Below are 22,287 nucleotides of genomic sequence, written 5' to 3' on the forward strand. Positions count from 1 at the left end.
TCGGTCCGTTTCTAATAATGGCCGGTGGAATTAAAAATAGCATTCATTTTTGGCAATGTGCCATTGAACGAGACCAAACAAAACAAGACACTCGCATGAGGAAGCGCTTCAAATAACAACGAAACCGTATCCTCTTGTTTTGATGTGCACCGTTTTGGACTGCATGAAACTATACGCGGCAACAAACTTGATAATTTATTTATCTCGTCTCGGAGATTTGAATGTATATTAGCTTGAAAGGCCCATAGCTCTCGTGAAACGCAAATTTTCATCAAAAGTGGCTCCAGAGAGTTATGGATGAATGGAATGGAAAAATATTACATATTAAAATAGCATGGTTGAACACAAATTTTAATGCGGTGTCATTTCAACAGAGCTTGTAATAAATATTTATATAATAGATTAAACAAATTTTGATGAGAAGACAGAGGCTTGAAACAAAGATACAGGCTTTCCGTGTAAAAAGGCTTCTTAAGAATGCTTCATAAGATATACTGTTAGATCTTAAATATTGTTAATTTTAACGATCAAGATTGAAGAAAAAAAAGTATTTTTTTCAAGTAAGTTTAGTTCATAAAATGTTGAAGGATGAATCAGTGGATGAAAATTCAGGAAAAATAATCATAAAATGTTCTTTGTTAATTACCGTCAACTGGGGCAACATGCAACAATTTTCAACTTCAATGGCTTCTAAGATCTTAATGCTTACAGATAATCATATCTGTTATACATCAAAAGTTTTAAGGTTGATGGGACACCAAACTGACGCAGTCAGAAAAATTATTGGTTTTACCAGTTATTTTACAATTTACAAAAACATGCGATTTTCACCCTACTAAGAAAAAGGGGTAAGTTGCAACAAACTTTGTAATTTATGAAAAATCAAATGAAAACGTTTGAAAATTTGTAGTTTTTGATACATTTGTGATGTAATAACGCTTAAAGCACCTTTTGCGGTATTTTTTTGTTTTGTTTGAATTAAAATTTACATTTTTTCTGTCAAAAATTATTTTATGAAAATAGTGTTAATCTGCTGCATACATTTAGGGGTAAAAAATACTACAAAATATTTTTATGTTTAAATCATGAAAATAAATCTTAGGGTGGATGAAATTTTAATGTTAACACACGCATAATGCATAACAATCATATTCCAGCATATGGAAACACGATTTATGATATTTAGTTCTGATTTGCATTTTGTTGCATTTTGCCCCATACAGCTAACTGAGTTATAAAAATATTTATTTAAAAAAATTTGGTGATGGTCCGAAAAATATTTATACACCAACAGTGTTGGTATAGGATAATGAAAGCAATATAAAATTTGTAGGTGATATCATTAAGCCAATCTGTCATACTGGGTAAAGTTTTTTAAGGCATCGAAAAATGTAAAAATTTGTACATTTATTGCTCGATTTTTTCAATTTTTTATGAAAATCAAAAACTTTAAAAAACTCTTCCACGATGTTAGGAACTATGTCATCATCAATTCGTTATCATTCAATGATAATTTTATTACAGTATATTGAAATAAAAATTGAATGAGTGTTGTGGTATACAAATGTTGCATCTAACCCTGCTGTTGCATGATGCCCCGTTTGACGGTACCAATAATAAAATATGAACTAAACACATTAAGTACCGGGAAACAAATTAAGCTGAAAACGTGTGAATATTTAAAGTTTTTGATATATTTTTGCAATGGGAGTAATTTTTGGTTTTGTTCGAAATAAATTTTACATTTTTTCTGTAGATATGTTTTCAAAGGAAAAGCATAAGGGTATTGCATACATTTAGGGGTAACAAATACTACCAAAAACTCTACTAGCTGAAATCACAAAAATTAATGTTTAAATCAGCGGTTTTCAAAGTAGTCCCTATATCCCCTTTGGGGTGTGAGAGCTTGTAGGGGGTGGTGTGCTCAATTTTGAAATTTGGGGGACGTTGGAAGGGCTCAGGGGGGCGGTGGGATCATTTTTAAATCACATTTTCACAAATTACGGAACAACTCAAAATTAAAATGACAACAAGTGCGTTCAATGCCCAACAATGAAACGACTTTGAAGAACTCTGAAAACCAAATTATAGCCAGGTTAAGGACAAATATCTGTAGACTCACAGAGTTGTTAATCATGTTCATGTCTCTGTAAGTCACAATCATAAGTAGACAGATTTTTTTTACTGCTACAGATTTTGTATACGATCTGCATATTAATCTGGTTTAGTAAGTTTATCTTGGGTTGTACTAAAAAGCATAAATTTAGGATGGCAGTTCCTGATTTGGTCATAGATTTGTGGAATCAAAAAGAAGAATGCAAACAAGTCAAAGGATCTTTTATTTATAGTTCTGATTTGCTGATCTTTAATTCAATCGATTAAAAATGAAATTTGGCAATTTTTCATAACTAAACATCAAAAGATATTCAATTTTCTCTAAGTTTTCGGAATTAAGTAGTTGGCACCCATGATTTTTTTTTAGATTCACGAAAGAAACTGTTTTTTAATTTAGTCTTAAATGGTCAAGAATAAAAGTTTGAAATTTATTTTATCAAGAAATAATACTCTGTATTATACTTTTCATGCTATTTCACCGATTTAACAGTAAATATTTTGTGAATAATAAAAGGCAAATTGAATTAATAAGACGTTTGTTTACCAAATCTTATATAAGCGGTTTGTATTTGATAATATTTTTGTTTCCTAGTTGAGGTAATTGTCCTGAAAAATTTGGTATTGAATGAATTATGAGTTTTTACTTACCACAATTGATGGTTATGCGTTGGCTTTTCGGTCTTCTCAAGTCAATTATAACAATTTTTAAATGTGCTTCATTGAATGTTTCCAATTATGCTATAATAAAATTTCAAAAGCTTATGGTTCTGCAACGATGCCAATTAGGAATTTTTCTAAGGATTTTTGCAAAAATCGCTCAGGGGGCCGTTGAGCACGAAAATTTAGCAAAAGGGGGCGGTGAAGGAAAAATGTTTGAAAACCACTGGTTTAGATGGATAAAATTTTGAAATTATCAAACTCGTGAAGTATAACAATCAAATTCCAGCATATGGAAACGAGATTTAAAAGGTGAATCTTTGATTTGCATTTTGATGCATTTTAGTCCAAACTGGTAACTGAATTAATTGAATTTTAAAAAATTGGTGATTGTCCGGAAAATAATTTTACACCAACAGTGTTGGTATAGAATAATAAAAGCAATACAAAGTTTGTATGTGATATCATTGAGCCAATCAGATCGTAAAGTTTTTTACGGCATCGAAAAATGTAAAAATTTGTACAATATATTGCTCGATTTGATGCGCTGTCATTTATTCTATGAGAATCAACACGAATCACGATGTGAGAAACTGCAACTGTATAACTTAATATTAAAATAAATATTGGATAAGTGTTGTGGTATACTAATTTTGCATCGAACCCTGCTGTTGCATGATGCCCCGTTTGGCGGTGTCTCGTATTTGGTCCGAAATGTGTTAAGAAATCGATTTGCATTCTTTGTTTGTTTACTGAATTTTTGTTTATTGTGCTTTAAGTAAAAGTTTATAGAACACACATTAATCTAAAAATGGTTACGTAAAATTTATACAAACGTACAGTACAAGGTTTTCCACTATACTTGAAACACAAAATAATTTTCATAATACGCCAAAATCAAAGTGATTCAAAAAGTGGTTCAGGGTTTTTACTTCACCAATTTCATTTTAGTCCCAAAATAAGGCAACAGTGTATTGCCACGCTACCTATAGCATAAAGTAAAACAGGTCTTCTATGTATCTGACCGTCCGAGTATCTTTACTAAGCTTGTCAATTTTTTTTCAACACGTATTCGGGCCAGGCGAAATTATTTATTCAAAAACCTGGCAAAACCGGGCATCCGGGCAATCTCCAGACAAACTCAGGCAACACCCCAGAGTCATTAAAACTAAATCATGAACAAGAACACTACAAACATTATTTTTAAGTTGAAACACACCAGAAGTTTTAAATCGTTTATTTTTACAAAACTTTTCTATGATATTTAGCAAGATTCAAATATTCAAAAGGCACCATTTTAGTTTTTCTTGTTTTAGCAACAGATGATGTTTTGCCAAATAAAATGAATAAATCTGGGCCAAATCCAGGCTTTTTTCCACGAAGTTTGGGTTTCCGGGTCAAACCGGACCTTTTGCAATTTTTTTATGTATCCGGGCAAGTCCGGCTAAAATCGGGAAATATGGCTGACGATTCTTATCAGGTACTAGCTGATCTCGTGCGAACTCTGTTTCGCATTTAACTTTTAATATGTGATGAGAAATTTGTGTTTAAATGATGGTTGAGATGCATTTTCACGATGATATTGCATAAAATATGAAAGAGTAATTGTGAACGACCCTTATGGTTTTTCATCAACCTGAAACCGAAATAAGAAAAATGAGCGCCGATGTGGTCTAGTGGATAGGCTGGCACGAGTCTGGTATTGGTACGCCAGGCGTACTGGGTTCGATTCCCGGTATCGGCAAGAAAAACTTTTGGGTTCGAATCTCATAAGCGGGCCGACAGGTAAGATGTGTTTCATTATATAACTGACTATATAATTGGAATGTTCAATCAGTTGCCAGCTGGCTTACGGGGATGAATAAACCAATTGGTTTAAAATCCCAAAAAAAAAAAAAATAAAAAAAAAAGTTGCCAGCTGGCCAGCTCTATACACGGATGCCGGAATACCTGTAAGTAAACTAGCCCACCTGATTGATTCGTTCTTCCAAAATATACCTACATCAACACACGCAATACATTCACCACATAACAGTTCATACGAAGCCATGGGGTCCGGGTATGGTGGCGCGCTGCATTGGAGATTTGTCGAACCTAATAATCTAAGGAATGTATGTGAACCCATACTTTGGCAGAAACTGCGGTGAATCCGTGCACCCATGGTGGATTACCAACATACATACATATAACATACCTTAAACCGAAATAAGAAAAATTTTCGTTTGCTCGGATGCATAATAACGAAATTATTACAAAATAATCTACAGTTCATATAAACGACTTATTTTTCTGTCGTCTGATACAAAATCAGAAATGATAACGTTATCATTGCAACAACATACGGATGACTTATTTTGTCGACCCTTTTGCCCAAAATTTGACACCTGAAATCAGTTGCCCGTACTGCAAAATTTCATTATAATTCGATGGATTATCACGACACTACCGCGAAAAAGGTGAACAATAAATATGAACGAAACCTTTTTCTGACCTCCGATCCAATATTGGACACCTGAAATCGAATACCTGTCCCAAAAATCCCGTATAGGTTCATAATTTTATCTCAATTTGATGCATAAAACTAAGTTCATTTAGAAATGGGACAGTTTCGAATGCGTGTATCTTAAAAACCATTCGTTTGATCGAAATACTTTCTATAGAGGAAATAAAGGCAATCTTACAACAATTCATGAAACTTAAAAAAAATTTTGTTAGAAATATTTCTTCTTTATTCTTGGTATCTCCCATCGGCAGGCGCATACTTTTTTCAAACTCAGTCCCAAAATCCCTTAAGTTCACCTGAGACCCTAACCTTGATTCTTTACCAGGAGACATCCCTAGACGTCATCCTATTTACAACACGGCTTAAATGACTTGCTCAACGTCGAATTGTAGGAAACGACGCTACTTGAACATTCTTCGGAGGTTTACTTATCCTATCCACATACGCATCGTATCCCTGTCATCCACTACGCCGTAGATCTTGTCTTGACTCAGTACTTTAACTTTGGGAATGGACGCACTCCATCATGGTTGTCCATTTCTCCCCGAGCGGTTCGAAAAATGCAACTCAGTGAACTTTTCGTTCTAAAACACTTGCCCAGCAGTGTTGAAATTCCTCATAAATGAATATTTTTTTTTTTAAATATTAGTTTTCCAGAAAAACTACTGATTTAAAAATTCTGCAAAAAATATAAAAATCTTCACCAAAGTATTTACAGCGCATTCAGCTGTTGTGCATATGGAGTAAGTATTTTAAGCGTAGATTTTTTATTGAGTTAAAAAAATTGCTTTTTGCTAAATTCCTCAGAGCAGAGAAGGCTTCACCAGGGTGAGAGCAAGAGAAAAAAATCAGCACATTAAGTGTAGAGGAGCAGCGCTAAAGCAACTCAGTTGGTTTGGTTCCTTCCCAACAAGAAAAGAAGAAGCAATATCGTTTCGTGCTGTCTGTTTGCCTACTGCGGTGGAAAGAGAAGGAAAAAACTACACTTCAGTTATGTTTCGGGATTTCTCCTTCTCACACAGTAGTGCTGCTATTGGGGCACCGGTTTCGCTTGGCACTTGGCTTCGGCTGTACTCGGAAACGAGTGTAGAGCATTTCGGGAGGAAGTGTGGTGCTCTGCATCGTAGCAGATAACAGTGCAATTTCTACAGCGCGATGTCGGATTTGAAAGGTGCTGACCAACCATGCACTCCACTTGACAGCCTCCGACATATGGTATCAGTCTACTTCCTTCCTTTTTCTTGTGTTACACACCCTAGGATTTATGGCTTTAGACTTCATTCGCTACCTACAACTGATTTATGATTTATGATCCTACCTCGACTAGTAGGTCGCCAAGTGGCGAGTCTGTACTCCGAAGGAATTCCCTGATTGTTAATTACCTCTTTCTCATGAGATCCAATACAGAGAAGTTATAATCATTGAAAAAGGGTATTGCTCGTATTCCTCAACAGTGGAGATTTTTATCTTTGTAGTTTTACTCGTAGTATCGGACACACTCTACTCAGATAATTCCTGTCGATGAAATCACCTTACCCCCCTTTTGAGGCAATGCCAAGTGTTGATGTGATCATACTGCCATTCTGTCAGGCTGGCTGCTTCCGAAGAGACGATCCGAGATCCGTTGATAACCCGCCATTTTGACAACACACCGCTATATCTCCGCAGGATACACTGCTTGTCTATGTCACAATTGACAATACCCTTCATTGGAGGCTTTTTAAAGCGTAATTTGACCAAACTTTCGAACTGAATCCGGTCGGTCATCACTCCGAGGTACTAGATTGAGCCATACGTTCATAGGCCATCGAGTTCAAACGGAATTAGTATAGATTTGGACAGGTCTAGTTGGTGATCAGTAGCATCTCAATTATTTTGCAAGCAAGATACAGGCTTTTTAAAACGATTTGGGTAAAATTTTTAAACTTTGCTTTGGAATGGTTTGTTTTTGCGATTCCATATAAGCGCATCAAACATCTTTTCAAACAATGTTTTTAATTATTTTCTACGCTTTTTTGTTTGTTTTTTTTAGGATTTGAACACTCTTGTGTTATTCATCCTGTTTTATATCTTCTACGCATTGTAAGCCGCAGTACACTCAACTGATTATTGAAATTAAGGTAAATCCATTCGGACAGATCGCCATTCAAATAAACATGCGTCGCTAGAACCATAAAACATTAAAATAGACTCACACGGCCACAGTATTGGCGCGTGGTTACAGAACACTAACAACGCTGTACAAAAACAAAACGAACTACAAAGTAGGTCACTCATACCAGCGTGATCTTTCTGCGGAACATTCGTAATAAAATCAAAACAAAATCCTGAAGCTTGGTATAAGTGATTCAACCGATATGCACTCGGAACAGATTGAACCAACAGATTCCATTATTTTGGAATATAAAAGTTAGGATCTACTCTGCAAACAGATTGCCCAACCATATAACGTCTAATTAAAACTTGAAGACTGACCTTGTGTTTCAGATTAGAAAAAAATGTATTTACTTTTGTGCCATTTTTGCTTTGGTTCAGAACACACAAATACTCTTCGTCATATGAAAAAATTGAAATTTGTAACCTTTATTTTATGTATAGACAAGTTGAAACTATTATGTATTTATCAAAACAGTTATCAAGATTATTCATTTAAAAAACGATAACATTTATTAACTGAAGATGAAATCGAATAATCATTTCAACTCCAAGCTAATTTGAAACGCATTCATAAACAAGGAACCAACCCTGATCGCTACAATGCGCAACCTCAATAGCCGCATTAAGTCACGTGCTCCTATATTTAATACTTCGAATCGACCGACACTGTCGATCTCCACTCGCACGCCGGCTACCTGGAGGATTAACTTGACAATTATTTTCTCTTACAAAGTTTAGTGGTGTTTTGTAGGATAGAAGCTCGGGAAAAATATAAACACATCTCTGTGTCTCAACTGGTCAAAGGCTTCCTCTATATACCTGCGTTGAAGATGCGACACAATAATTAGCAGTTGATAATCAGTGTCTGCAAACAGTTTTTTAACCCATTAAACACCATGGAAAAATTAATAAAATTAAACGTCATTGAAACAATAATTTGGAGTTTTGACTAAAGTCTATTGGATTCATATTTAACAAGTTTCTAGTATAAAACATTAGAAATATTGGGCGCTAATGGGTTAATAGCACTTCACTAATGTTCACTTAGACAGTAAGCTTATATTCGCCAGGTTCAAATGGTGTAGATAACCGCTGCTGTCTCCAATTAAGTCGTGTTCTCACGTAAATGAAAAACTATCCTGACTGACGAACGAAGTTTGGCTCAACTGACTGACTGACGCCTGGCTCTCTTCTCATGTGTGTTTTTTTTTCCTATTTCAGATGGCGGAGCTGTTACAACAAATGCGAGATCCAGCAGCGATCGGTGGCGGTTCAGCCGGCAGTATTCCCCAGAGTATCGTATCGTCCAGTGCGAATTCCAACGATATCCACCGAGCGTTACGCGGCCAGGGCATACACTCAACCCCAGCGTCTAATTTGAAACTTTCGGAACAGATGCGACATGCCCAGCATGACAGCAGCCCAACATTGAATCCCCAGAACGGGTCCACGGCCAATGGCATCCAGCATCAACATCAGCAACAATCTTCGCAAGGCCGCCTCAGCACTTCTAAGAGCTATTCCGGTGGTTTGAATCAGTCCTCCGGAATGGCCTCGGGCAACATGCAAAACAGTGTCAGCGTTTCGTCCAGCCTGACCTCACTGCCGGACATATCGGCCAATAATTCACAATTTTTCGAAGTGCTCTACGTGGGCAAGATCAAAGTGTCACACAAACGGGTGCCGTTCACCTTCATAGACGATGCTCTGCCCAAGTTCAAGGCGTACGATGCACAAAAGCTCAAGCAGCAACTGGAAACGGCGCGGAAGGTAAGTGGCGCATAATAGATAGCGTGTAATTAAATCAACGTCATCGTTTGTTTCCGTTCTGGGTGGAGGCGTCGAGCGACAAAATCAGACGACAACAGTTTCAGAGAGTAAAAAAAAGTATCCTAACTGAAGGTTCTGGGGTGTGGAATAAACGACTTTGCACTGTCTGTGTATTTCGTATAGGTCCTCAATTGATAACTTCTAATTTCTCGATGAAATGATTTCTTGAGTCCTCCTACATACCCTCTTTAAATTGATTTTTCATTCCATGATGATTATCGATCTATTGTACTTAGCATTTTTACCAATGCCTAAGATCTTATGGGATTTATTTGAATTTCCCCAAAAAAAAAATCCAAAAAATAAATGACTTATTGCTCCCATATGTTTTTTCGATGCCTTTTGGGCCACCAAACATCAGTGTAAAATTTGAGATGATTTGGTTGATTCTTGAGTTAGCGCAACGCGTTTCAATTTTATATGAAAATTTGTATGGAAGAAGAAATTTTGGCACATTAAATCATCCAGAAAATTCAAATGAGCTTGAAATGAAGTTGGTCTTTAATTTTTGGTTTTGCCTATTCTTAAGCTTCAGTTTTTTTCTAACATGACAAGCACCTAAGCGTTTCATGGAAAAGTTATAACCATTTCAAAATAAAAAATCTGAATCCATTGAAAAGTATTCAAAAATGGCAGACTTTGCTTGCTAGAATTTTTTAATAAATTCATGAAATGGTTGAAAGGTTAAATAAATCGATAAATTTTCTGGTATTTCAAAGCAGTTTTTTGAGATTTTTTATTCTCATCCTACGGTTACACAGCATTCAAACAAGCAGTCAAAAACGCAAAAAATTTGATTTTTTTTAAGAACATCGAATATCCTTTCTGGGGTACAAGTTAAGTTTGCTTTGTTCACATGAATTGTACTACAAGAATCAAGGAATATTTTTCATCCAGAGTTATATTTTTTGGAACTTTTAGTACATCTCTGGCGATTTTTGAATGAATAATGTTGTTTTCCCATACAAATTTCGTTGCGCTAATTCATGATTGGATAGATCGCTTCCAAATTTTTTATTGCTATTTCTGGCAACAAAAACAACATAAAAAAAGTTATGGGAGGTGTAAAAATTTGAAATTTCCATACAAAGCTTGCAGCGGTCTAATATCCATGTATATGAAAAAAAATCATTACTTGGATTACTTTTTATTTTTATTTTTCTTCTTCTTCTGATTCTATTCGCCGGTGCTATTTTCTTTGTGTTTGTGTTCATTTTAACGTCTGTGCACTTGCAAAATTTCCTTAACCTAGTTGGAGGCGGCGAGACTCGATCCCCAATCGTCTGATTGCAAACCAGACACGCTAGCTATTCGGCTAAACGACCACCCCTTTTTATTTTTCACCGATTTAAAATTTATTTTATTTATCAATTGTCGCAAAGTGCGACATGAGAAGGTGGCGCGAGTCTACGCACGCTATTGCACGTCCGAGAGAAAAAAAAAGAAAAATATGATAATAACTATATATAATAATAGGATAATAAGTTATCCTGCTTCGCGACGTGTCGTTGTCATGGAGCTCCTTTTATTGTCTTTAGTGACTTCACTGTAGTGACGTAACTCTAAAATGATTCTCAGATAATATTCAGCTTCAACTACTCATGAATAAAAAAAAACTAAATTCGAAAAATCTTAAAAAATAATCAAAAATATATCCTTGTGCGCAACATATAGCTTTTAACTTCAGCTTTCTTTTACAATAAAGTTTTTTTTATCTATAGTCTTTTGTTCGAAACATATTTTTTCCATTTTTTTTTTTCTAAGATTTTGATAACTTAAAAACGAATAGTTGTAGCTGACTATTGTTTGAAAATCATATCTGAGTGACATTACCAGGTTTTCCAAAACTATACATTCTGTGCAAATCGATTGAGAAACAAGCGAGATATGGCGATTTTAAGCGAGGAGTGTCAAATGTATACTGAATGTATACTCAAGGTTTTTTTATCTGGGTTTTCAGGGAGCGTCCATAAAAAGTAATGTTGTGTCCATGAAAAGCCATAGGTGTACTGTGGGTGCGGCGCTTGGCAAAACTACCACTGCTTGCCCTTTCCCCTCTGGGATTGGGCTTTGACAACCCCTGGTGGTTGCCAAACAGTGGAGGCAGGTCCGCAGACTGGCTGCCTGGATGCCAAGGCCGGGTCGTTGTGAGCGCTCAGTGGTAGTTTACTGATGGTCCGCTCCCCTCGTGGGATTGGACCTCAAGAGACAACCACGCATGGTTGTCCCATCAGTGGAGGCAGGTCCTCATGACGCCAAGGCTCGGGGGGATCTCGATCGCCTGGTTGACCGAGATCCAAAACTCTTTCGGATGGGGGGCTCTGAAAAGAGCCGATTGTGGCGGCTGGACCCGGGAGCAAGGCGACGAAACGAAGCAGCAAAGAAGAACAAGACACTCTTTCTATTTACTTTCTTTTTATTCTCTATTCACTTATTTCTACTATTTACACTTTATATATACACTTTTCCTCCGTCTCATCTTGACGGTCTGACGATTTGATTATGACTGACTCCAGGCGCATTAACACGTTCGTCGCCACGTCACCCATATATGGGTGACGGCTCTCTTAAGCAAGGTTGCCGCTCAGTTCTGCCACGCGTTGTAAATCTGAAGCTCTCTCGCTTTACTTTCATGCTCTGAGATTTTTTTTGGGCGACGAACGTGTTAAAGCAGCCGTCTTGCTCTCTCAGTGTGGTACTCTCACGTCACGTATATTCCTCATTGCTCTCTCCAACTTCAGTCGACTGGTCGGACTGAACAAGTAATGATGCCAAATTTAAGATTTTATGAATTCATTAGGGGTTCCAGAAAATTTTGGATGCATCCGAATAAAGTTACAAGCCGCCAAAACGAGGATGTAAACTGGTGAGCTTATTTTACAAGATAGAGGACTAAGCAGTGTTACGAGAATCACTCATTTACGCTTTGAACCTATCCGATCATCGATCGTTCTTAATCTATATAGGGTGACTGCTCCTACTTTAGACCTAGAGCCTACTTTAGTCCTAAAATGCCGAAAATCGAACTCATTTCGTTTGCATATTTTCAAGACACTTCCATGCAAATAATGATGAGTTTTTCGAGTTTAGCTTTTTTTTTGTTTTCGATTCCAGTTACGCCTGTAAGTTTCGCCCAATTGATCGGCCGTTTTTATTTTAGTTTTGGAATTCCGCCCTTTGGTCCTACACGCAAAAACTATTTAGGCCGTTTTGTCATACACGGTCAACTCAGTTACGCCTATTAGCCCTACACGAATAAAAAAATAACCCAATTTTGAATAGGCGTAATTTCACGTACCAAAGAAAATGCATCAACAGAGAGTTTCGCCCAATTGAATTTTATAATTTTTTTAGAAAGTTTCAACTGATTTTTAGATGAAACCGCGTTTATTAGGTAAAGTGCAACAGCGTCCATCCAGAATGACCGTTAACTCTATTTGTTTACATTTGGCAGTTTCGCCCTTTTGAAATGTTACGCTAGATATCATTTTTTTCAATAAAAACCAATAATTAAGGTGCAAATTTTCATAAGGACATAATGAGGAACCTATATGTCGTGACTATGAAACAATTGAGTGCGTGCGAATCGATTTAAAAAAAATTCTGTAAACTATATTTCAAGCGAAAGGTTCTTTAAGAAGTTTGCGGTGATTTGGAAAAAAAAAGTTTGCGGTTATTTTGCGAATCGATATTTTTAAAAGTTTGTGGTTATTTTGTGACACCAAAATGTCGGCAGTAAACGAAAGTTACGACAATGGTCCATTGTCGCGTTTCCAATTTGAGCATTTCCAACAATGTTTGTCGGCTTTAGGTAGGGGAGAAGCGGGCTATATGCGCCTATTATCAGAATACTGATTTAATCAAATATTACATCGGATATGTGTACAAAAACTATATACACATCAGAAGGCATCATTAATTAGATATGCTGTCTAGTCAGCCATATTGTCAAACAGCCGTAGGCGCATTTAACCCGACAGGCCCATTAGGGAACATTTTCCCCTAAATAAACCACAAGTTAACACAAAAAATCTTCTTACTATTATGCTGCTGAGAAATATGCTTATGAGGGAAAAGCTTGCGATATTCTTAACAGAAATTAAGGGGTTTATTTGAATCGTTAAAAATCCCTAGTATTAGTTCATGGTATTTTTCAAAATAAAATTAAAAAAAATATTTGATTAGAATTTTGATGTTTTTTTTAAATCCATCTTTTTACTAGATCTTAAATCTAGATGAAGAGTACAAGTCTAGTACCAGAACAGGAACGGTTCAAAGTAGGCCAATTTTGATTTTCCATATCTTTGTAAATCTATCAAAAACGGCAAAACCAAGGATGAAAATTTTCATTGAAACTTGCAGATAAGACCATTAACAACGATTGGTTTTCCTAAAAACCACAAAACACCCTTTCGTGTAAACATGGGTTAATATAAACCACCGCTTAAAGGGTCCAAAGCAGGGCAACTGACCCTATGTAGGTAAAAAAACAATTTCTGTATGTTTGTTTTTTTTTTGTCCTCTAGAGACAAAGCCGTCTTAAGACCTAGAGAGCTAAAATTTGGCATGGATGCTCATTAGGACCAGGAATGATGAAAAATGTTTTCAGATTTTCGAATGACCCCTTTTGAAGGGGGTCGTCATTGCAAGACAAATATTGTTTTAGCGATATTAGCGTTTTTTATACATTGGATTGTGATGAAAATTAACACCTGGAAGTTTTCAGGAACGAAAAATCAATTTCAGGGGTCATCAAAAAGGGGCGTCCATACTATCAGTTCACTATTTTTGCGATATCGACGTTATTATACATAAGATTGAGATGAAAATTTGTACATTGGGGTTTTAACACTAGAAAGACCGCACCAGTCAAAATGACTGGTGGGACACTTTGTTCGTTGAATAGCTTTTAAATACTTCGCTTTAAAAAATTCGCAAAAAATACGACTTTTCATGAATTTTGAATCTCTACAAAACTGTGTATTTTTTATTTCACTTGCTACTTTAATAAGCGAGAAAAATTTCGCCATGGACACTCGGACCGTGACCAGTCAATATGACTGGTAAAATTCACAACCCTATAACTCAAACAAGATATATATTTTTCGCTTGCTTTTAGTTTCATTTGCAATCTATATTCAAGACAATGAGCCCTAGTTGATTTATGGTGGTCAGAAGTGTGTCATTCGTTATTAAATTATTGATTTTCGATGCGAAGTCATGAAGATTTGTAGAAAAAGTTCTCGGATTGGCCGCTGTGTGGCGCTTCAAGCTCTTGACTCCCAATTTTTTGGTCTGTTTTGTTGCCCAACTATAATAGAACTTTTTGTCAAAATTTGGGGAAATTTCATCAAGATTTGTAAAAGTTAAGTTAGATTCAATACATTTCCATTCGAATAATCGAGTAGTTTTAGGTGATCAATATGTTTTAGACTAAACTAGAATGAGTAAAATTATTATAAATTGTGTACTTATTTATTCAAATTTGAAGACATCAGCTATCAAACTGAATAACTTCAATGATATTTCAACGTGGGTGCACGGAATATTTTTTATATGTTGGTTATCCGCCATGGGTGCACGGATTCACCGCAGTTTCTGCGTAAGTATGTATTCACATGCATTCTTAGATTATTAGGTTCGACAAATTTCCGATGCAAGTTCACTTACTGGTATTCCGGCACCCGTGTATATACCTGGCCAGCTGGCAACTGATTGAACATTCGTATTGAATATTCTTATTATAAGAGGAAACACATCTTACCTGTCGGCAACTTATGGTGTTTGAACCTAAGAGTTTTCTTGCCGATACCGGGAATCGAACCAAATATACGATTGCAAAAACCTGTTTTTTAATAATAAATAAAAAAAATATTATTGCAAGATATAATTGAAATATTTTTTCCAGGAATGAAAAAACGAAACTTAAAATAAAAATCGTTATTTTAATCATTATGTTTCAACATAAAAGATATGGTTTCGACTTTGGTTTAGTTAAGATTTGTAAAAATGCTTTTTAAAAATTTGCAAAAAATCCAAAATTTGATTAAAACGCGGTGAATCCGTGCACCCATAGTGAAAAACCATGTATATAACACAAATTTTCATTTGAATCTATAAAAGCCTTTATTCTTTACCTGCGTGCATAAAAATTGATTTTGGATGAATGGCTGTGAATCCGTGCACCCATGATAAATTGCTCTACTTATAGAAAAAATATGCTTCAAAACCTACAATATCAGGTATAATTTATAGGCAACGCGTTGAAAAATTTCAGAGCGATGGATGCTAGAAAATATCTACTAAAACAAAATTGAAGTGAAACCGGGCATCCATGGCCAATACCCATAGCCATCTAACATGATTTTATAATGAGATTGATAATGTGTTTTAATTTTTTGATTATTATTTGAAATATTCATTTTCTGGCATACACACATTCGTCAACTATGCCAAAATGAGGTGATTCCGTGCACCCATGGTGAAAAAATATTTCCATTTTATAACAAAAATGTTATCGAATGAATAACAAAATAATTTCAAAAGAAAAACTTAAAAATATTGTGATATAAAAAATTTCCCCTTTACCAGTCATTTTGGTCACGGTCCGAATAGGTATATTCAATTTGCCGGTCCTTCTAGTGTTAAGGGATGGGAAATTGATGTCAGGGGTCAAATTTTGGATCATTTGTCGGCCAAAAGGGCCGTCCAAATGAACTTTTCGCTGTTTTAGTGATATTGTCGTAATTGTGCATCAGATTTGTATGTGGGAGTTCTAAGGGGTGGGCAATTGGTTTCAAGCGTTCAATTTCGTTGGGTAACGTAGGTTGTTACTAGAATGGACAAAAATTGAGAGGGTTGTAATTTAGCTACAGCCGGAAAGTAAACGTAGGACTACGACACTTTTCTCTTGCCAATGCGCGATGTATGTTTTTTTTTTTTTTTTTTTTTGCAAGGATTTTCATCCGTTTGGATGATTCATCCCGATGCGCGATGTATGTATTTCTTGTATGGCTTTTATACTCTATTGAAATTGATCAACTAATGGTCTATATTCGTCAATTTCTACATGTGTCATAAAGTGTCCATGTGGCATAAAATGACATAATCTGACCATGCATCCATCTATCTTACATAATTCAACCATACTAAATAATCCAAACATACAACATAATCCAACCAATCAACACAATCCGACCATGCAACATAATCTGATCATGCGACATAACCTAACCATGCAACACAATCAGACAATGTGACATAAGGGGATTTTTTTTTATTATCTGACGGGTTTGCGCCGGGGGTCTTCAGATTTTCCCCAAAATTGAAAATTTGGTTCATTTTTGCGACTTAAAAACATATGTATTTTTTCAGATTTCTAACATTTTTATTTTTTGAGTTAGCTTCGGTTAGATTTTTTTGTAAATAAAAAATAACCATTTTTCAAAGCTACATAACTCTGGTGTTTCTCAACGGAAATTATAAAATAGCACATCAAAATGCATTGAAATTTTATCAGCTTTCCAAATAGAATAGTTGAAAAAAATTAAATAATGACCTTCAACATGAAAAGTTGTAAATAAACTTTAAATGGCGACTAAAAGTACCGTCTGCACCACCGAATATTTTGCAAAAAATACCATTGTATAGCTCGATTCATGATGCAACTTTCATCTGAAGACACCAAAGTGGGCCATTAACACCTTGAAGAGTTATGAAATAAATAATGACAATAAATCTCTTTTTTTGCATCGAAAACAAACAATGGTCGAACAACTGCACTCACATATGGAGATAGCAAGCACTTCTTACAACATGGAAACAAAAGAACTTACCAAAGCTGGTAAAAAACACTATTTTTTCGTCCTTTTCAGGCTGCCCCTACTCGCATAACAGTCTCATATGAATTTTTGTCAGTTTTGGTCAACATAAGGCTTCAACATAAAAGACAAAAAAAAGAGGTTTTGTTCTAGAAATTTCGAAAAAAAATATCCATTCGTGGCTGTCCTATATGAAATATACCTGAATAACAGTTCCATATGTGAAATACCACGGATTTGGTAACTTTTCAATGTTTCTTTCGGCGAAATAGTCTTTGGTTTATTGCTTTGAATCATTTAAACATTTTTTTATCTCACTTGATGTCGAATGATGCACACTAGTTTTCGAAGGCAGGTCTGACTTTCTTAGGAATGACTTCCTAAGCGAAAAACTATCGGATGCAATCAAAAATCGTAAAAAGATTCAACTTACAATGTGGAATTCATGATATTTTTTCGCAAAAGTATGTTTCTTTTTCTGACAATTGCATTTAGAAGTTCAAAAATGATCAAATTTAAGTCTTAGAAAGTAGCTTGGCGAGAAAAATATATTTTGTATGGGACTGTTATGCTAGTAGATTCGAAAAAGGTTTCAAATAATGAATAAAAATGGTGCTCTCGACCTTACCAATAAGCCAATTTCGAAAATTTCAGGCCTAACGATTTATTATGACAACCTAGAAACGATTTTCGTTTATGCTGAAAGTGGTGGTCACAGTTTGAAAATATATTCCAAAACAGCACTATATATATATGGGACTGTCATGAAAGAAGGGGCGGTAGATTGTTGCAGCTTAACTGACTTCATGTTATATCCAAAAATCTATTAACGTATTCGTTTATACCCAGTTTTGCACCAGGTCACAACAAGTTATGCACATTTTACTGTCATTTTTAGAAGTTTATGCGCTAGGTTTTGCATCCGTAATTCCCCAGATTTGATTTAAAATGGACGGTGGAACACTGAAGATTCGTGTGTGAGCGATCGAGGTAACAAAACACTGACGACGAATTATGTTCGTTCTAGTATGGTAAACCTCAAAACTGGGCGAATGTAGAAAACGAATACGGTAAAAGTATCATATTTTCATCATTTTACAGCCTGGGCTGGCCATACTGAGCTTTTTGATTATTTCTACAACATTTGCCACTTTCTCATACTTTTTTGATCAATGGGAAAGGATTTTGGTGTCCAGTGCTTAGCTCCCGATATAAAAACTATGTAAAGCACGTCTATATTTCATTTTTTTAATCACATTTTTGTGATCCCAATCACAGGGACTGAACCTTCTACTATTGGCATTGATTATGCTTCACAATGATCTTTGATCGAAAAATTAATAAGTTACATAGTATATGAACAGGTTGTAAAAGCAACATTCCCATATTAGTTATATCACTTAAACAATACGATACTCAGAATTTCGGTTAAAATTTAAAGTTAGTTTTGCTGCAAACACTCTACAAAGCACGAAAAAGTAGTGTTTTTTACCTGCTTTGGTAAGTTCTTTTGTTTCCATGTTGTTAGAAGTGCACACTATCTCCATATGTGAGCGCAGTTGTTCCACCATTGTTTGTTTTCGATGCAAAAAAAGAGATTTATTGTCATTATTTCTTTCATAACTCTTCAAGGTGTTAATGGCCCACTTTGGTGTCTTCAGATGAAAGTTGCATCATGAATCGAGCTATACAATGGTATTTTTTGCAAAATATTCGGTGGTGCAGACGGTACTTTTAGACGCCATTTAAAGTTTATTTACAACTTTTCATGTTGAAGGTAATTATTTAATTTTTTTCAACTATTCTATTTGGAAAGCTGATAAAATTTCAATGCATTTTGATGTGCTATTTTATAATTTCCGTTGAGAAACAACAGAGTTATGTAGCTTTGAAAAATGGTTATTTTTTATTTACAAAAAAATCTAACCGAAGCTAACTCAAAAAATAAAAATGTTAGAAATCTGAAAAAATACATGTGTTTTTAAGTCACAAAAATGAACCAAATTTTCAATTTTGGAGAAAATCTGAAGACCCCCGGCGCAAATTGTCAGATAATAAAAAAAAATCCCCATAACTCGACCATGCAACGTCCAAGCTACATGCGATCATATGTTACATTAGACTGAGTCGATTTGGGGTCATTTTTGAATTTCTCAAACCCTGGGGTCTCAAAAGCTTCGTCTTGGTCCAAAACTCATCCATGATTTTTTGTAGAATTTTTAAGTAACGTTTACATGAGTAAATTTGAACTTTTAGGTTTGTATGGGAAAATTGAATATTTTGTACTGAAAAATCAACATCGTTAATGTCTCTTCTGTGGAACCGAGCCAGTTGACTGTTTTTATGCCAATTTATAAAATTCCTAAGGGAAATTTCCCGCTGAACAACTTTGTCCAAGGCTGTTACTTCGTATCTTATTAGGCAAAAAAGTTATTAGCTGTTTAACAGAGGAATGTCTTTTCGCATTGATAAACAATAAATTCAATTGACATCCCTGCAGGGTGCCTAGCGAGGTATTGCATGACTACTTTTCTTGCAATACTTCACGAGGCTCCAGCAGTGATGTCAATTGAATTTGTCGTTTATCAATGCGAAAAGACATACCTCTGTTAAACAGCTAATTTTTTTTTTGACTAATAAGATACGAAGTAACAGCCTTGGACAAAGTTGTTCAGCGGTAAATTTTCCTTAGGAATTTTATAAATTGGCATAAAAACTGTCAGCTGGCTCGGTTCCACAGAAGAGACATTAACGATGTTGATTTTTCAGTACAAAATATTCAATATTCCCATACAAACCTAAAAGTTCAAATTTACTCATGTAAACGTTACTTAAAAATTCTACCAAAAATCATGGATGAGTTTTGGACCAAGACGAAGCTTTAGACCCCAGGGTTTGAGAAATTCAAAAATGACCCCAAATCGACTCAGTCTAATGTTACATGTAAGATGCAATAATACCGCAATAATGAAATAATATCGTGTCATAGACTCTCCGCCACTGATCTTTTCTGCTGTCTGCGGCCTCAAGCTGGTCGAACTGCCGTTCAGCTCGACGTGCAAACTAAGACTAAAATCGTTTTTTTTTTTCGGAAAACTAAGCCCAATGGGCTTAATTATCCCTTTCGAAACCGATTCGACGGACGATCCCTTTCTTCTATACCTTTCGTAGGCAGGAGAAATAAAAATCTATCACGTCATAATCCTTCAGATATGATGTCCGGTAATGAAGCTATTTTCGTGACGCGAGATATGTCGCAAATTTCAATTCGCTCCCTTATAATGTTGCTGAAAGACATAGTTCTACGTTGATAATATTTTACTTTTAATATTTTAAGAAAAATCCATTTTTTTATAATAATATTTTGATTCGAATAACAAAATTCAACTGGTTTGAAGTCGTTATTTTGAGTATTATAAAAGTTATGGCCCATCAAAGTTGAAAAATAATTTTTGAAATGCTTAGTTCATTTCAATACGGTTTTGCTTATTTCTTGAAAACCTTGTTAATTTTGTGCAGGAAGGTGTTTGTGATTGATTGAGATTAAAAAAATTGTTAGAATTTGCCAATCTGAAGAATTAACAGCGATTTTCCAAAAATTACTTTTTCCAAAAAAATAAATAAATTTGATTTCGCAATTTTTTCGCATACTTTGTTTGATATCTCTCACATACATTGAAATGTCGTAATAAAAATACCATGAGCTAATTTCTTCTAATTTCTAGAATATTTTTTGTGAATTTTTGAATTTTGATTAGTGTTGTTTTAAAACAACACTATGCGTTAAAGGGTTAAATTTTTTTTTTTTTTAAATAAAAAAGTATCTGAACATTTTTTTCATTTCAGAACGCCGAAACAAAGGAAACGGACGGCTCTGGCGCAATCCTCAGCCAAGGAGCATCCCTCTTAGTGCCCCCGACGGTTCCCCTAAACAGAATCAGCGAGTCCAGCGAAACAATCGAGAGAAGCGCCGAGGACAGTGTCAATGAAAATAAGGAAAACTCTCAACCGACGCTGCTTACGGCGGCATCAGATGAAGCTGCCGAAGTTTTTCGGGGCCGTCGAGTTAGTCAGTTTGAAATTCCATCCAAAAAAGTGTAAGTATCGACTGGTGATAAAAGTTTACATTTCATTTTGGTACACCTACGTTTAAGATTGACAAAAAAAATCCGATCTTGTGAGGTTTATAAAGTTTTAACGTCACAACTTTTCTCCACTGATTCCATTTACCTTTATTGGCAATTTTCCCCTATTGTTATCACCCACGCACCTTTAGAACTAATCCCACAAAAGAGGAAAAACAAGATGGTGAAAACAATAACGATGGCGGAAACGCGGGGGAATGTTTGCAAAGATCGATATCATTGCAACCGTACCGCCAAAAAGATTTATCAAAAGTGCCATCTGACGAGGAGTAAGTTAGGCTGAGTTCTTTTTTCCGAAGCCTGCTTAGAACAACTTAGAATGCTTTGCACATAGCCTTGCATGACAAATAAATTACAAAAACGGTATTGCCTTAACAGCTTTGCTCGTTTGTTGTCAATGTTGAAACAATAAAATTTCACACTTCACAATGTTATTTTATCATATAAACAACATATTGCACTAATTTTCTTTTCATTTTCCCATGTTATTACCATTTCAATCTCGTTCCATTTTTATATAAATACATTTTTTTCTATTTTTCTGTTTTTTTTACTAAAAAAAATCATCTAAACTTTGTATATGAAGCTTCACAACGCCTTGGCTATTTTATCACAATAATTTACAACTTGAACATAACTGCTGACATACAAAAAAACTGCTTTACGTTTCTTCCAGTTTATATTTAGGTGATTTCACTCATTTATTCATTTTACACCAAATAAGGAAGGAATGAAACATAAAAAATAGATACAATTTTTGGGTTTTTTCGAATGTGTTTTATGTGAAATAATCTGATGGAATTCGAATCAAAAACTAGTGTTCCGAACTACCAAAACCAAAATACAACAAACATAATGTATTGACCAATTGCCGCGAACTTTATAATTGGGTTTCAAACAGCATATAAAGTATCCAAATAGTTACAAATGTTGTTTACATGGCTCTGAGGCTTAATGCGAGAATTCTTAGACAAGGATTTTCAAGATTCACACATCAAACGCCGATTTGTCTCGATTTTTTCACGAAACTGATCTGGTGTAGAATAAATATGAGACACCA

The 22,287-nt window shown here is 35.2% G+C and overlaps 1 protein-coding gene across 4 annotated transcripts in view; it reads left to right on the forward strand.

Annotated features, from left to right (window-relative positions):
* LOC129750959 (TBC1 domain family member 4) overlaps nt 1–22,287 on the forward strand; it is a 74,398-nt gene that overhangs the window by 34,359 nt on the left and 17,752 nt on the right. For 3 of the 4 annotated variants that reach the window (XM_055746178.1, XM_055746180.1, XM_055746181.1), the window contains 3 exons: nt 8,654–9,202; nt 20,929–21,179; nt 21,359–21,496. In XM_055746178.1, coding sequence (XP_055602153.1) covers nt 8,654–9,202; nt 20,929–21,179; nt 21,359–21,496 — 938 coding nt within the window. The remainder of the gene's footprint in view (nt 1–8,653; nt 9,203–20,928; nt 21,180–21,358; nt 21,497–22,287) is intronic. The other variant, XM_055746179.1, reaches the window with a different exon arrangement.

Source organism: Uranotaenia lowii, chromosome 3 (genome assembly GCF_029784155.1).
Source record: "Uranotaenia lowii strain MFRU-FL chromosome 3, ASM2978415v1, whole genome shotgun sequence".
NCBI lineage: Eukaryota > Metazoa > Arthropoda > Insecta > Diptera > Culicidae > Uranotaenia > Uranotaenia lowii.